Source organism: Magnolia sinica, chromosome 2 (genome assembly GCF_029962835.1).
Source record: "Magnolia sinica isolate HGM2019 chromosome 2, MsV1, whole genome shotgun sequence".
In the NCBI taxonomy this organism is placed as follows: domain Eukaryota; kingdom Viridiplantae; phylum Streptophyta; class Magnoliopsida; order Magnoliales; family Magnoliaceae; genus Magnolia; species Magnolia sinica.
The window spans coordinates 7,581,483-7,597,923 of NC_080574.1; the positions used below are offsets into that span (position 1 = coordinate 7,581,483).

The following is a 16,441-nucleotide window of genomic DNA, read 5'->3' on the forward strand; positions in this document are numbered from 1 at the left end:
ACCTTGGACATGACGTGCTCAATGATTGAGCGGAATCTTGTGGCCAACACTTTAGCAAGAGTTCTGTACGACACTCCAATCAAACTAACGGGCCTAAAATCCTATAACCAATCAGCTCCCTCTTTCTTCGAAATTAATGCAATAAACGACGCACCCGCCTTAGCTGGAATCCGACTGCTATTGAAAAACTCAGAAATGAAATCTCTCATGTTGCCTCTTACCTGCTCCCAGAAGACTTCAAAAATGCTATGGAAAAACCATATGGCTTCTGTGCCTTGTCTCTCCGTAAGTGTCCATTGCCACCTAAATTTCCACTTCGGACACCTGCTTTTCAAGAGAAGCCGCCCTGTCCACAAGGATCATTGGAAAAGCAAAGTTATCTTGGCCTATCCCACCCCTTGCCTGAAAGAAGTTCCTTATAAAACTTCACTATAGCATCGCACACTTCAATCTTCTCTAACCTAATGTCGTCCACTTCCACAATATGGATCTTGTTATTCCTTGCCTTGGCACTTACTACTTTGTGGAAAAACTTATGTTCCTGTTGCCCCCCTTCAACCATGTTGCCCTTGAATGTTGCTTCCATTTTACTTCCTCTTCCTTCGGCTGATACTTGTATTCGAGTGAAAGAGCCTCCCTTCTTGCTTTCTCCTTCACTCTCAGCTCCATTCCCTCTTCCTTAATATCCAAAGCTTGGTTATTAGATAATATTTGTCCCAACTCCCTAGCATGTACTTCTTTAACTCATGAGCTTGCCTTTGAGAAGCTTTAACTTCTAGAATAGAATTGAAGCACAGATGACCATCCACATTGAAAGATGCCCACCACTCCTTCACTTGGTCAGTAAAACCACCCACTTCTATCTACGAGAGTTCAAATTTGAACGGCCTAGGACCCCATTCATTCACGCCCACCTCTTACAAAATTGGACAGTGGTTCGATATGGGTCTTGGGAGACTGCCTTGATTAACCAAAGGGAATTTATGAACCCAATCTGCCAAGACAAGGAATCAATGTAGCTTTGGTCCGATCATCCTATCTTGAGTGTTGGACCACATGAAGTTAACATCACCCTTTAGAAGATCAACTATCTCGTTCTTCTAAACCCATTTCGAGAATTTTCTCATGTTTCGGGTTATTTGGCCTCCCCTTGACTTTTCATACAAAAACCTAATATCATTAAAACTCCCCTTCCACACACCATGGCATCCCCACTTACTCACAGGCACATCCAAATCTTCCCAAAGAAGCGCATGTTGTCTTGGTGAATTAGGCCCATAAATTGTAGTGAACACCCATCTGAATCTGGTAGCCAACTCCCTTAGTAGAACAAACACCAAGAATTGACCACACCACCAATCCATCTTTGCCCACATGTTCATATCTCATAATACCAACACCCCACCAGCCGTGCATTCTGCATCCAGAGCCACCCACTCCTTCGACCTCCCACTCCAAGGAGCATCAATAATCGCCCGATTCATTGAATTAAATTTGGTTTCTTGCAATGACACAATCTATGCCTTAAACAGCCTACATAAATCCTTAATTTGGGCTTGTTGCAGAGGGTAGCTCAATCCCCTAACATTCCAGCTGATCATCTTCATCGACCACCCTTTTCCTCCTCCTTCCCTTCACCCTACTTCTTTGCGGCATGCCAGACTCATAATTTATCGAGCAAACTAAGCCCTTAAGCTTTCTTCTTCCCTTCTGCGACTTGAGTCTCCTCCTTATGGAGGGCTTGGGCTTTCTGAATACCCTTTTACTCAATCAATTTAAACAAAGCAATCTGGTCTTCCTCATAATCCCTGAAGGTCACCCCATTAAGCTTCCCACATGTCCCAAAACATTCCTGACCCAACACATACCTTTAGCCATGGAGACATGTCCCCCCGCTTCTCGCACTTGTGTTATTGAGTTAGACAACGCCTTCCTTAGAGGTTGTGCATCCCCCATGGCATTGCCCCTTGACATTCACAACGATGAAATATCCAGAGCTTAGATAGAGAAGGAACACCACCTGGCAACTCCTACAGTATTAGATCCCCATCTCCCTGATCATCACAAACAATGATATCTCCTTGTTTGACCACAACCATCACTCCACCATTTGTTGTCGAGAAACTACACTCAGATAAGGGGGATGCTGTTCTTCTTCCATTGGCCTCATCTGGGTAAGGTTTGGAGATGTTGCACTGGAGTTTATTTGTCTTCTTCCCGCTATGGTTCCTCTTCCTGACTTCGGAACTACCCTGGACTATTGAGCTCCCTTAAGATGAGTTGAGGACTTGTCTTGCGCATGCATCACTAAGAGCCTTTGCCACACGAGGCAATGCGACAAATTTCTTCACATGAGGGACCATTAGTGCACGGGTTGTTGATGTGTTGCCCTTCTAATCGATTAGAGAAACACATGCCTCTCCCCTATTCCTTTCAACGCCACCTGTCTATCTGGCAGACACGTGGCATCTACGCCCCCCCCGGATGAGAGACAGGACACCTGTCCCATGCTCCCTGCTGCTCCTTAGTACACATGGCCCTCTCTGCATTCGGTGGCTCCCTGCCTCTCTCAGACGAGAAGATGTCTGTCTCCACTCCTTTTGCCACATCTCCCTCATTCCCCTGCCCCGCACTCCTCTTTTGACAAGTGTCCCGGAATTGATCCAGTGATCCGTTGGACCACCCTCCAAGCATATTCCTTTAGCCCCTTTGCAGACCTTTTCCACCTTTCTTCCCCCTATGGCCATAGCCCTCCATCAGCACCAGACAGCGGCCATGAAAAGCCTTCACACGGCTCCTAACATATCCTCACGACCACCTTCACTTCCCCAATCACCGTGATTACTTGCTCCAAAGCCGTGCAAGATTTCCTTCCACTGATATAGATCCTTGCAGCTCTCAGCTCTGGCAGCCTTCCATGTGAGGATCAATGGCTATAACTCGCCCAGGAAGGCCCCAATCTCCATAAACACCTCACGGGCCCACAACTGAAATGGAAGGCTTGACAGTTGATACCAGACCTCCCATCCAAGACTCGACCAAGTCTCCCACTTCAGACTCTCATCAGCAAGCTGTTCCTAAAAAAATGCCTGTGGTGATTGACCTTAGCCTGCAGTCTCTGGAAAAACAAAAGGGCTTGCTACAGATCCTACTAGGCCACACTTTGGAGCTAGTGTGACCGGGCTCCTCAGGTTACTTCTAGTACTAGCAATCCTATTATCAGTCTTATCGAAACTATCTTGGTTTGAGGTGAACGAAGGGATATTTAAGGATCCTACTAGGTCAGATAATGAATTTGGAGCTACCCAGCTCCTTGTGTTGAAGCTTGAAATAGTTATATGTTAGAATGGCTATTAAGTAGCATGTATGGTATCTGTTATATGAGGATGATAAATTGTGATTTTATATGGACTGGTAACAAGTGGTTTCATTGAAAACTTTATGATGCTTTTAATCAAGGACTCATCAAAATTCATATGTTGATGCTTGATTATATGTTCAGCTTCATTTGCATTATCTGTAAATAGTTTGTTTAGTTTACTTTAACTAGATGTAGTTCTTTATGTTTCTCTTTTTCAAAATTATATGGATCTTTTCAACACAAATGGCAATAGTAACTTATACCTTGTTGCTGATTTTTTTGTTGCTCGGGTGCTTGTGAAATACATTGATTCTTCCAGAGAGATATAAAACCCTGGATGCTTCTGATGTTGTTGAAGAGGATGAGGAGGCTTTTTTGAAGGGCTCATTTCAAGGTGCACTTATGCCTAAACCTTCCACTTCAGCTCAAGATGATTATGTCTCAGTGAAGGATGGCGACGTGGATCAGTCAACCTTTGGTGTTTGGGAGGGTGCTGGCATGTTCCCTATGCAGGTTGATGAGCAAAGGAAAGATTCATACCTCTGTGCACAGCCAATGAAGGAGGGTACGGAAGCAGATCTTTCTGTAGGCTGGCAGTCACCATCATGTCCAAAATTCTATCCTCTTGATCAGCAAGACTGGGAAGAAGGAATTATTTGGGGAAATTCTCCCCCAGCAAGTCACGAATCCTCAGAGAGTTGTGTTATCTCTGGTTCTGAACCTGAAGCTTTTACTAATTCTGAAATAGAAGTGGAGGCTGGGCAACGAAATTTGGAGGAGTTGCACATGGAACCAGATGAGAAGGATCATAGTCTTTTCCTGCGTAGTTGTCCTGTTTTACTGGAGCCATTTGGATCAAGAAAATTTTCAGAATTGTCAGACCTTCCATCTTCAGATAGGGGCTACCATCCGCAAATACTGAGGTTAGAATCGCGTTCAAGTGTAGATGATTCACATTATTCAGAAGAAAGAAAGGAAAACGGAAATGAAGAACTTTGCAGGGGTGATGCCATGAGGCGTTTGAGCAAACTTTCCTTGCGAAACAAGGAGTTGCTAGAGGGGTCTTGGTTAGACAAAATTATTTGGGAGTCAAGTGAATCTGTTCCTAGACCAAAACTAATCCTTGATCTTCAAGATGAGCAAATGCTTTTTGAGATTTTAGACAACAAGGACGGTAGACATCTTCGTTCTCATGCAGGGGCTATGATAATCACTCGTTCCACAAAGTCTGGCCCTGGGGTACCTCTTGATCCGCCTGGTCAAGGGGGACCATCTGTTGGTCGATTTAATATTTCTAATGACAAATATTATTCCAATAGGAAAACCTCCCAACAATCAAAATCTCATTTGAAAAAGCGGGCAGTTCATGGTGTCAAAATCATGCATTCAGTACCTGCTCTGAGACTGCAGACAATGAAGCCGAAGTTGAGCAAGTAAGAATCAGGACTCCTTTCTTTTCCTCATTATTATTTTTCTAATTTCTTTGTAACTATGCCTTTGTACTTGTAAAGCCGACCCTGAATAGCTGGGACAAGGCCATGCTGATGATGATGTGCTTTTGCATCTGGCTCTTGAAATTTTGTGCACCTAAAGGTTATGTTTAAGTTATCTTCTGTCTATTTGTCTTTTCAAAAGATTGGAAGCATTTACTTCGTTTTTCATGTGATATCAAAACAGAAAGGGAATATGTGAGTTTTCTGTTTATTATGGCCGCTTAATCATTTTGTGTAACCTATGTTGCTGGCTTCTTCTACCTTTTATTTAAAAGTATTGTATTTCTTGAGTAGGTGGGGATGATATCTAATGCACTATGTACTGGTGTTCTCTCTCTTCTGTTTGTGCAAGATCACATGAAGCTTTTGCCTCCATCTTATTCTGTTATTTCCTTGTCGGGATACTGCTGCAACTCATATGATGCTCCTCTCTTTGTAATGGCTAATGAAAAATCGACTTTCATTACAATTGATTTTACTTTATTTCGAAGAATCTGTATATAGAATTTTTACATCCATGTCGGAAATACCATGATATGTATGGTATCTTCATTGCTCTTTTATGCCAATATTCAGAGTATTGGTATTATTGCATGTATCGATGACCGGGCATACTGAAACATACATCAATATTGTTGATACGGAGAAAAATATCACTAGCTGAGGAAAAAATTGAGAAAAGGGTGGAATTTTTAGTGAAACTTCAGGAGATGTTAAAGGACACATGTTTACACATTTAGGAATCAAAGTATTGCAAAAAAAAAAAAAAAAACAACTGTAGATAATAAGCTTTTGTTTTATGGGGGCTTAAATATTTTGTTGTCGGAAAAGGCAGTGCAATAAATGAGTTCATATTATTCAAATACTTAACAATGCAAGTAATAAAACATTCATTGTTAATTTGAGGGGTAAAAATAGAAGAAATTAGGTTTTCCTCAGTTTCTGCCATTCACCCACTCAAATGTTGATTTATTAGCCACAGTTCCATGTCAATGCATGAGAATCATGCATAGACATTGCAATACATGCTAACATTTGGAAAAGAATGAAGCGCCTATGGATTTTTTGTCACCTTTAAGTTCCGGCTTGTCTTCACGTTGAGTTGAAAATTGAGATTTCTCCCCCAAATCCCAGCTTTGATTTAACAAAAACCAAAAGAAGTGGTTGAAATCACCCAAGGAACAAAATCCGCCCCCCCCCTCGAAAAAAAAAAAACCCCACAAAAAACAATGATTTTTTTCTTCTTCAAAATTTAGTATTCTTCCCTGATTTTCTCACAAAATTCTAGCATTTTATGGAAGTATCCTTGTTATCGGTGATGTTATCGCTGGTATTGCCGATACCAAGGAACCTTTATACTTTTCAGAGAACAAAATATCACTAGTATCACTGGTGTTGCCAAATATTGCTGATAATATCAAAATTATCAACGATTTTTTTGGAATTTTCAATATTGCTTGGGGTTTCTGTATTGCCGATCTAGCGATACCAATGGCTTTAGTGATATTATCAATAATGCCATTGATATTTGGAACACTTCTGATGCCTGATGTCATTAAAATATTCAATGCAGCATTTATGTTTATGAACTACCTATTAAAGTTAGGATGTTACTATAGAGAATGCTAGTGTATTGTGTATGTGGTTAGTGGCCCCTTTTAGTGTAAGTGCATGTGCACACTTCCCTCTTTTCCTGCGGTGTATTATATGCTTTATTATAATAAAATATTATGTGTTAGGGCAAGCAAGCCTAACACAACATCTCTCCCAAACTCTCCTTCTTCTTCTCTCTCAATATTTTCCTCTCTTCTTCACATTATCATCATCAAATCATTCTCTACTTGGTATCAGAGAATAGATCCAGGCATTCCGCATCCAACAGATTGAAAGGCGACACGTCACCTTGCTGACATCAGCAGCCGTACGACTGACGTCAGCGTTGTACAAACACATGGACTCCGTTTGAGCTAAAAGTTTAGGGGTTTGATAGATCTTGATTTTAGAAGATTTGTCATGATTTTTTCAGAATTTATTGGACCTCCTTTCATGGTATTTTGGGCGAAGTAGAGAAATTCGAAAATCGGGCCCATCTTCCATTTTTCTTCGATCTACTTCAAATTGGTAATCTTTTCTTTGGTTTCTTTGCTCAAGATGGATCGAAATCTTCCTCCCAAGCTACCCATGGTGAATTTTTTTTTACTTAAGATCAATGTTTGAGAGGTTTTTAACCTCATACGGACGTGTGGCTGGGCCGTTTTTCACTTGGTTAGGGCTTTTTTGGCTGCGTTTCATGGTATTTTGGATGATTGATATTAGGTTTATCTCTTATTATCTTGAAGGATTGAGTGAGATAGAGTTGTTTAAATCAATCTTTCTTGGCGTAGGGGCTCTCTTGGCATAGATTTATCTCTCTTGTACTCTCCTATGGCTGACAAAGGGCCCTCATCTCTTGGCATAGGGTCTCTTGAATCTAACCCTTTGCAGATTACTTCCACTAAGTTGAATGGTGACAACTATCTTCAATGGGCACAATCAGTAAAAGTATTTTTAGGAGTTCGTGACAAGTTGTCATATATTTTGGATGATCCCCCAAGCTCTACAGATGTTACTAACAAGTCTTGGACAAAGGAGAATTATCAAGTTATTGCATGGTTGTTGAATAGTATGAATTCCTCGATTAGCGACTCAGTGACGTTTTTATCCTCGACTAAAGGCATTTGGGATACGCTTCATGATATGTTCTCGGAATCTCAGAAATTTTCACGGGTATTCCAGCTTATTGAAGAAATTGGTCGGTTCCAACAAAACTCCAAATCCTTAAAAGATTACTATTCGACGCTTTGGGGTATGTGGGATGAGTTGGATATGTATCAACCTCTTCCTTCCGAATGTGAAGAGAATCATGAACATGCTCATAAGCAGTGGGATGATACTCGTATCATGCAGTTCCTAGCTGGGTTGAGTTCTAATTATCTTCATGTTCGAGATCAGGTTGTTATGCAGGATCCTCTTCCCCCATTGACGACAGTCTATGCCATGTGTCAGCGTGCTACTGTCTCTACTCTTCATTCTCATTCATTTGTGTCACCCGAGCGTTAGGCACATCTTGCTAGCGATCAGTCCTCTCTTGGTCTTCGGGTACCATCCTTGAGTTCAGGGTGCATTTCTGGTGGTCGTGGTAGAAGCCACGAGGGAGATCGCAGTCGTGGCGGCCGTAGTCTTCGTGGTCGTGGTGGACGTGGACGAGGACGTGATGGTTCCCGCATTTGTTCACATTGCGGTGGAGCTAATCACACTAATGATTATTGCCGACAGATACATGGTCGTCCTATGTCGTATGCCGCTGCTTTTGTTGCATCCACTGTTGCTTCTGAGACACAGTCTTCTACCCCGACAGCTGAGCAGTCTACTTCAGGGGAGTCTCTTAGCATTTCTCGGGCTGCATATGATGCCCTTATGCGGCTTCACATTCGTGATATTTCTGAGCCTTCTCATGTAGCTTCGGCCTAGTTAGGTACTGCCCTTCTTGCGTTATCCTCTCCTACCTCCTGGGTTATCGACTCTGGAGCTTCCTCCCTTATGACTGGTAAGTTTCAAATTTTTTCTTCTTATTCTCCTTCTCCTCACACTCAGTATGTCACAGTCGCAGATGAAACCCAATCTCCCATCCCCGGAATTGGTTCCATCCCTCTCCCTTCTTCCTTGTCTGTCCTCAGTTTTGCATGTGCCTCGTTTTCCATTAAACTTATTGTCTGTTAGCTCTCTTACTAAATCATTCAATTGTTCCATTACCTTCTTCCCTTCTTATTGTTTGTTTCAGGACCGAAAAATGAAGAGAGTGATTGGTGGGGGCACGAGCGAGGAGGCGTTTATCTTCTCAATGATACACCCATTGCCGCTTCTAGTACCCTTTCTCTAGATCGAGAGTCCATGACTCGGTGAAATTGCTCCCATCCATAACTAGATTGAGACTTTTGTTTCCCTCCTTATCTGTCACTAAACCATTATGCTGTGATATTTGTGAATTGTCTAAACATTATCGTGCTACGTTTCCTCCTAGCTCTTTTGGGAGGAAATCTCAACATTTTCTTCTGGTTCACTTGGATGTCTGGGGACCAGCTCCGGTTACCTTGACTTTTGGATTTAGATATTTTGTTTCCTTTATTGATGATTATTCACGCATGACTTGGATTTATCTTTTGAAATCTAAAAGTGAAGTGTTTGATGCGTTTAAAGTGTTTTATCATGAAGTGTGCACTCAATTTCATTGTTCCATCAAATCCCTCCATTCTGATAATTTTTTTTTGGGGGGGAGGGGAATACATGCCTTTTTGTTCCTCTTGCAGGAACGTAGTATTTTGTGTAGGACGTCATGTGCTCGCACACCTCGATAAAATGGTACTGCAGAACGAAAGAATCATCATCTTCTTGACGTTGCTCGCACCCTTCTGCTTGGTATGCATCTACCTAAACATTTTTGGGGTGATGCTCTCCTAACTGCTACTTTTCTTATTAATCGTATACCCTCACGTATCCTGTCTTACAAATCTTCATTTACTATATTGTATTCTCATGATAATCCATTTCCTCTACCACCTAAAGTTTTTGGTTGTACATGCTTTGTTCAAATTTTGGATGAGAGTAATGATAAACTTAGCCCTAGGCAAATAAATGTGTCTTTCTAGGTTATACTCGGAGTCAGAAAGGGTATAAATGCTTTGACCCATTGACTCGCAAGAAATATGTCTCTGCCGATGTAACTTTCGCTCTGAGGATATTTCTTTTTTCTCCGCTTCAGGCCGATCCCTCTGTGATCCTCTTGCGAGTCAGGGGGAGTATAACTCTTATCCTCTTTCCACTAGTGATCATGAGAAAACTCCTCTCCCCTCTATTCAACATCCTGTTGGTGATATGGGTGAGCCTAAGCCTCTGCAGGTGTATCATCGTCGAGATAAATTTTCACACGCTTAGCCATCCACCCTTCCGCTCACTTTGGATGTTGGCTCAGGTGACTCTCCTACCTCGAGTTTAGATCTTCCCATTGCCTTGCGCAAAAGGTCATGATCTTGTACTCAATATCTCATTAGTAATTTCATTTCATATGATCATCTTTCACCGTCTTTTCAATCGTTTGTAGCTTCCCTTTCATCACAGACTATTCCTAGATTTCTCTCACATGCTTTTCAGAGTCCTGATTGGACGAAGGCGATGATAGAAGAAATGTCTACTCTTGAGAAGAATCATACTTGAGACCTTGTGCCACTTCCTTTAGGCCATAAACCTGTTGGCTGTCGATGGGTTTATACGATCAAGTTTCTTCCAGACGGCTCAATTGATCGCTATAAAGCCCATCTTGTTGTTAAGGGTTACACACAGACTCATGGTGTGGATTACTTCGATACATTCTCTCCGGTGGCTAAGCTTAATTCGCTTCGCGTTATGCCTTCCTTGGCCGTTAATTTATCATGGCCCTTGTTTCAGCTTGATGTTAAGAATGCATATCTCTATGAGGATCTTGCAGAGGAAGTTTACATGCATCAACCTTCTGGTGTTGTTGCTTCTCACAACCCTGCACTTGTATGCCAATTGAAGAAGGCTCTTTATGGACTCAAACAATCCCCACGTGCATGATTCGAAAAATTTAGTTAGGCTCTCTTGGAGTTTAGCTTTGTTCATAGTCATGCTGATCATTCTCTCTTTATATTTCGACGATCGACGGGCATCATGGTTCTTATTGTCTATGTGGATGATATTGTTCTGTCCAATAGTGATTCTGCTCGAATGAGGGAGGTCAAAGATTTTTTGAAGACCAAGTTTGAGATTAAGGATCTTGGTCCTCTTTTCTACTTCCTCGGAATTAAAGTTGCTCGCTCATCATCCAGATTTGTCTTGTCATAACGAAAATATGCGCTCGATCTTCTCATGAAGACCGGCATGTTAGGGTGTAAGCCTGCTACTACTCCCACGGATACTTCATAGAAGCTTTCGACCAGATGATGGTGCTTTCCTTACTGATCCCAAGATGTATCGACGACTTGTAGGCCGGCTTATTTACCTGACTATTACTTGCCCAGATCTCTCATTTGCGGTGGGGGTTGTTAGCCAATTCATGTAAGCTCCCCGTACTTCTCATCTCACGACTGTCTACCGCATACTTTGGTATTTAAAATCAGCTTCGGGTCTTGGCCTCCGCTTTTAGTTGCATGGTCATCTTCATCTTTCTGGCTATTCCGATGCTGATTGTGTTGGTAGTACTTTTGATCGCCGCTCTACATCCGGCTTCTGTACCTTCCTAGGTGGCAATCTTATAACCTAGAAGAGCAAAAAGCAGTCAGTTGTTGCTCGGTCCTTGGCTGAAGCAGAATATCGTGCTATGGCTTATGCGACGTGTGAACTCGTGTGGCTTCGCAACCTTCTTGAAGAACTTGGCTATCCTCCTTCGGATCCTGTTCCTCTTCACTGTGACAACCAAGCGGCCATCCATATTGCTCGTAACCCAGTTTTCCATGAGCGAACCAAGCATATTGAGGTTGATGTCACTTTTATTCGGGAGAAAGTCGCTTCTAAGGAAATTGTCACTCCTTTTGTTCAATCTGGGGATCAACTTGCTGATGTTCTTACAAAGTCTTTGAGTCGAGATGCTCTTCATCGTGTTCATGACAAGTTGGGTATGATTAAACATCTATGCTCCAACTTGAGGGGGAGTATAGAGAATGCTAGTGTATTGTGTATGTGGTTAGTGGTGGTTAATGGCCCTTTTTAGTGTAAGTGCATGTGCACACTTCCCTCCTCCTGCGGTGTACTATATGCTTTATTATAATAAAATATTATGTGTTAGGGCAAGCAAGCCTAACACAACAGCTCTCCCAAACTTTCCTTCTTCTTCTTCTCTCTCAATATTTTTCTCTCTCCTTCACATTATCATCATCAAATCATTCTCTACTGTTACCCGCTATACATGATTAACTGCTGTATATGGTATGCACAAAATAGCTCTGAACAAGCACCCTTTATCCTTGTAATGTTTAGACGCCTCTGCAAAGATTTATTTGTGAGTGCTGCATTCTGCCTGATTCATGTTTAAGGGACTGCAGCAAACAATGTAAGCAGCATATAGTTATGACTTATGAATGGGGACCCATACAGGAACTGTTGTATTGCTCTCTGATTTTAATTAAGTTTTTATCTAGTTTCTGGTACCTTTTGTTGAAGTTGGTGCTTGAAACATTTATTACCTACTGATAGTCTACAACATTAACACATTTTCTTTAAAATTAGCTATTATTTAGTGCTGTTATTCCCTTTTATGAACTGGACTGCAACATGCATCCTCTTTAATCAACTAAATAAATTGGTAGCCTAAAAACTTTCAAGTTAAATATTGACATATGTTGAAGTCAGATGATGAATGATGCCTTCTGATGATTCATGAGGGTGAGTTGGTCGCCTGGGTAAGGCAATGCATATTCAAGAGATCCCAAAAGCAGTTGTTTGTGCTTCTCAAAAGTACAAAGTAGATAAGAGGTGATGCACATATCTTGACTGTTTGGAAGAAGAGACGATGGCAAGAACAGAGTCCAATATTTCTCTTTCACGAAGTAGGGAATGGAGTATATAATGAGGCAACAATGGTATTTGGGTGATTAACCCCTGCAAATTACATATTCCCTCATTTACACCTCTTGAAGGTGGCTTTTCACAGCTTTAGTCCCATGATGCACGATCATAGAGTGACAGAGGCTTCAGCTGTTTGGACAACAGCAGGAGTGCTAACAACCAAGAACATGAGAGGAATGATCTTGGCAACCCAAACTTCCAACCAAACTGCAAGCAGCACTAGCAAGGTGAACTACTATGAGGCAATGTTCTGTCATGTTGATGCTACAAGACCATTTTGTGATATTTTTCCAGTCCAATTGTTAAAGTTGATTCACTTAATCTGTTGGTGAGTAGGTGAAAACTTTCAGAACTACTGAAGAATATTTGTGATTTTAGATTTAGATGGCTGGAGGGAAAACTTCACAATATTTGTAGAGGGGTAAATGAGATGTACATTCGCTTTGCTAATGTTCGCATGAGTAGGCCCAAATGGTGGATCCCTATATCCATCTACTTTATCATGTACTTATTTTAGAAACATTAAGCACCTTGTAACTTTTTCTCTAATAAAATCTGGATGGTTTTTTTTTTTTGAAAGATAACGAGACTTGTATTATAAGAAAGGAAAAAAAAAAAAAAACAGAAACAAAAGCAGCAGCCGATGCTGCTGAGATAGTAGACAAAGGCTACATGCCAAGAAACAAAAAGTCGGAATCATTCAAGGATTCAACATGGATAGCCCATTCAATAATTAGCGATTTAGCTCTAGATAACACCCAAGCCGCAGAATTTGCAGAATCCCGAAAACATCTGCCGTTTCTTTCCTCCCAAATGCACCACCAAATGGCAAGAAGGGCCATTCTCCACAACATGGAATAAAATCTGGATGGTTATTATGATTAAAAACTGATTGGTTGTTAAAGAAGATCCATTCTAGAGATCTTAGATATGCATGTGAAACAGCTTTTCTGGCTAACTAGTTGGCAGTCTGATGATGTATTTTTAACATATTTCTCTCTGAATGATGTGATATTTTACTTCTCTCTCTCTCTCTCTCTCTCTCTCTCTCTCTCTCTCTCTCTCTCTCTCTGAAACGCTTCTTAGCTCATAGGCCAATCATTTCATTATTGGTAGTGTGCATTTATGATTTCTTTACAATCAAACAAATTAGTTTGCAACTTTGCATCAGGGTATGATCATATGCACAGCCCACCATTGCGAGAATGATTTACCACTGCCTATTCATCATAACAAGTTGTGATCTTTTGGTAGATATGATTTATTTTTACATCCAGTTCTTTCATATAGTTTCTGCCTTCTAGCATTCTTTCTGAGAAGTTTTTGATTGCTGAAGTTTCATTGCCCTTTGTCATACAGCAAGGATATTGCTAATTTTCATAGACCAAAAGCCTTATGGTACCCCCATGACAATGAAGTGGCTGCCAAGGAACAAGGAAAGCTCTCTACCCAGGGACCCATGAAAATTATATTGAAAAGCATGGGAGGGAAGGGCAGTAAGCTTCATGTGGATGCTGAGGAGACCGTGTCTTCTGTCAAGGCAAAAGCATCAAAAAAGATGGGTCAGTCATTTCTCTTTATGCTCTCATGCTTGCTTGTTTCCTCCCATTCACAGTTCATTATTGCTGATTTCACTTGGTAAATGTTGTTTGCCATATCATTATCTTTGTTTGATAAAAATCTATCTTTAACCCTCCTTGTACAGATTTCAGACCATCAGAAAAAGTGAAAGTGTTTTATTCTGGAAAGGAGCTTGAAGATGATAAGTCTCTTGCTATGCAGAATGTGCGGCCAAATTCTATCCTCCATCTTGTGCGTACAAAAATACAATTGTGGCCAAAGGCCCAAAAGCTGCCCGGTGAGAATAAGCCTCTGCGTCCTCCTGGGGCATTTAAGAAGAAATCTGAGCTTTCTGCGAAAGATGGGCATGTCTTCTTAATGGAGTAAGTGACTTCTAAAGTTCTACATGAGTACCTATTTTCCATTCAATCATTTTTGGCCTTCAATGTTTCAGTTAGGCTATAATGTTTGGAAGTACGTAGTTTAATCACTGGAAAGCATTTAATTATTCTTATGTTGAGAAAAACTTTTATCCTATTGGCTTGCTTTCATAAAAAATAATAGTTTAGTTTAACCACACTGTTTGATGGGTTACAGTTTTATTTTAGCCATTCCATGAGGGTTATGTCAAGGGATGCTATTTTAACTGTTGAGGTGTACCTTGTTATGAAAGTTGCGTGTGAAACTATAAATGATTGTCACCCTATGAATTACAAGTCAACAAATTCAAAGCAATGTTCTTTCTGCTTTAAGTACTTGAGTATGTTTGCACTCTCTAGGAATTTCCAATATCTTTCAATTCATTTCCACCCAATTCATAAAGAAATTAATTTTTTTGGCAGTCGGTAGATGTGATATAGGTTTGTGCTTTACTTTTAGAGTCTCATGGTAGTACACTGGGCCTGACACCAAGTTTCAAGTCTCATATTCTCATTTACAAACCTGAAGTTCCAAAAAAGCTTTGGGTTGAACTGAAATGCCTTAACTAGTACATTAATCACCAAGGTCTCTTCATGGTCTTCAAAAAAAGAGCCTGGATGATTATTTTTGAGTACTCGAGTACTTGGGTTTTCAAAAGAAATGCCTTTACTTTTACAGTTTGCTAAGGTTACCATTTCTATAAGCTTTTAGTAGGTTTTAACCTTTTCAACCCATATCCTAGACTGTTTATTAAATTTCTTTATATACTCTCCTTCATCTCATGCATATTATATGTTCCTTCGGAATGTTGTGTCAAACTTCATCCCCTTCAAGACTGCTATTTCAGCATATCATTTGCTTTCTTTCATTTTATTTCAATATCATGTGGGAGAATTACTTTGTTTAAGTCTGAAGATTTGTTTATGTTACGCTATGACCTCTGATGGTTTCTTCGCATTCCGAATTGATCTTCAGGTACTCTGAGGAGAGACCTTTACTGTTAGGAAATATTGGGATGGGTGCAAGGCTGTGCACATATTATCAGAAATCAGCACCTGGAGATCAAACTGCTTCCTCGCTGCGAAATGGTAGCAACTGTCTGGGGAATGTGCTCACACTTGATCCTGCAGACAAATCCCCATTCCTTGGAGATATAAAACCTGGTTGCAGCCAGTCATGTCTTGAAACAAATATGTACCGAGCACCCATATTTCCCCATAAATTGGCATCAACTGACTATTTGTTGGTTCGTTCGGCAAAGGGAAGGCTTTCTCTTAGGCGCATTGATAAAATACACGTTGTTGGACAACAGGTTGGGTTGTTTTCGTAATTTCTTCTTTTAGCTACTTGCCTCATCTATGCAGCTCCTTTGCAACAACAAATGCTTAAGTTGTTTGCTTTTCATTTCTTTTTTAGTTTAGATACCTTCTATATGGAGTTTCTTTGGAAAACAAACATTTTACTAGCGTTTGTAGCAAGGAATGCTCACATGGTACACTGGGCTGATGTGGGGCTGACATGGTCCGTGTGTAACATCCAACCTGCCAAAAATGTCTGCCCCAACATGATGTACACCTTTCTAAAAAATCGGGCCAATCCAAGCATTAGGCGGGCCACACCCAAAATCTTTGTGCTTGGGGCAATGATGCAGCTAGTGAGGTTATTACCGAGGTGCATCAATTGCTGGTTGAAAACTATTTCCAAATCCCCCTCCTTTTCCTGGGTCGAGCCTTGTGCCAATGAGAATTTCTGGAAGGGGCCCAAGAAAACAGTGTACAACCACCCAAAAAGCCCAAGTTCAAGTGGTGGGGTTCATTTGCTATGTGCACGGTATACAACCCATGCAAAAGGTGTGAACCAACATAATGATGGGACACCCCCAAAATCAGGTCAGTCTAATCAACAAGTGTGCCCAACCACTCAAATTTGGAGGTTTCTGGGCATTTTTTTTTCTATGGTGTAACACAAATGCATCAAGTGGGCCCCACAA

The 16,441-nt window shown here is 41.0% G+C and overlaps 1 protein-coding gene and 1 pseudogene across 3 annotated transcripts in view; both read left to right on the forward strand.

The window, feature by feature from the left end:
* Positions 1–16,441, forward strand: part of LOC131233479 (transcription initiation factor TFIID subunit 1) — an 87,584-nt gene that overhangs the window by 32,920 nt on the left and 38,223 nt on the right. For all 3 annotated transcript variants that reach the window (XM_058230205.1, XM_058230213.1, XM_058230197.1), the window contains exons 9-12: positions 3,681–4,794; positions 13,831–14,033; positions 14,177–14,414; positions 15,427–15,763. In XM_058230205.1, the coding sequence (XP_058086188.1) occupies positions 3,681–4,794; positions 13,831–14,033; positions 14,177–14,414; positions 15,427–15,763 (1,892 nt within the window). The remainder of the gene's footprint in view (positions 1–3,680; positions 4,795–13,830; positions 14,034–14,176; positions 14,415–15,426; positions 15,764–16,441) is intronic.
* Positions 16,076–16,245, forward strand: LOC131238137 (U4 spliceosomal RNA; annotated as a pseudogene).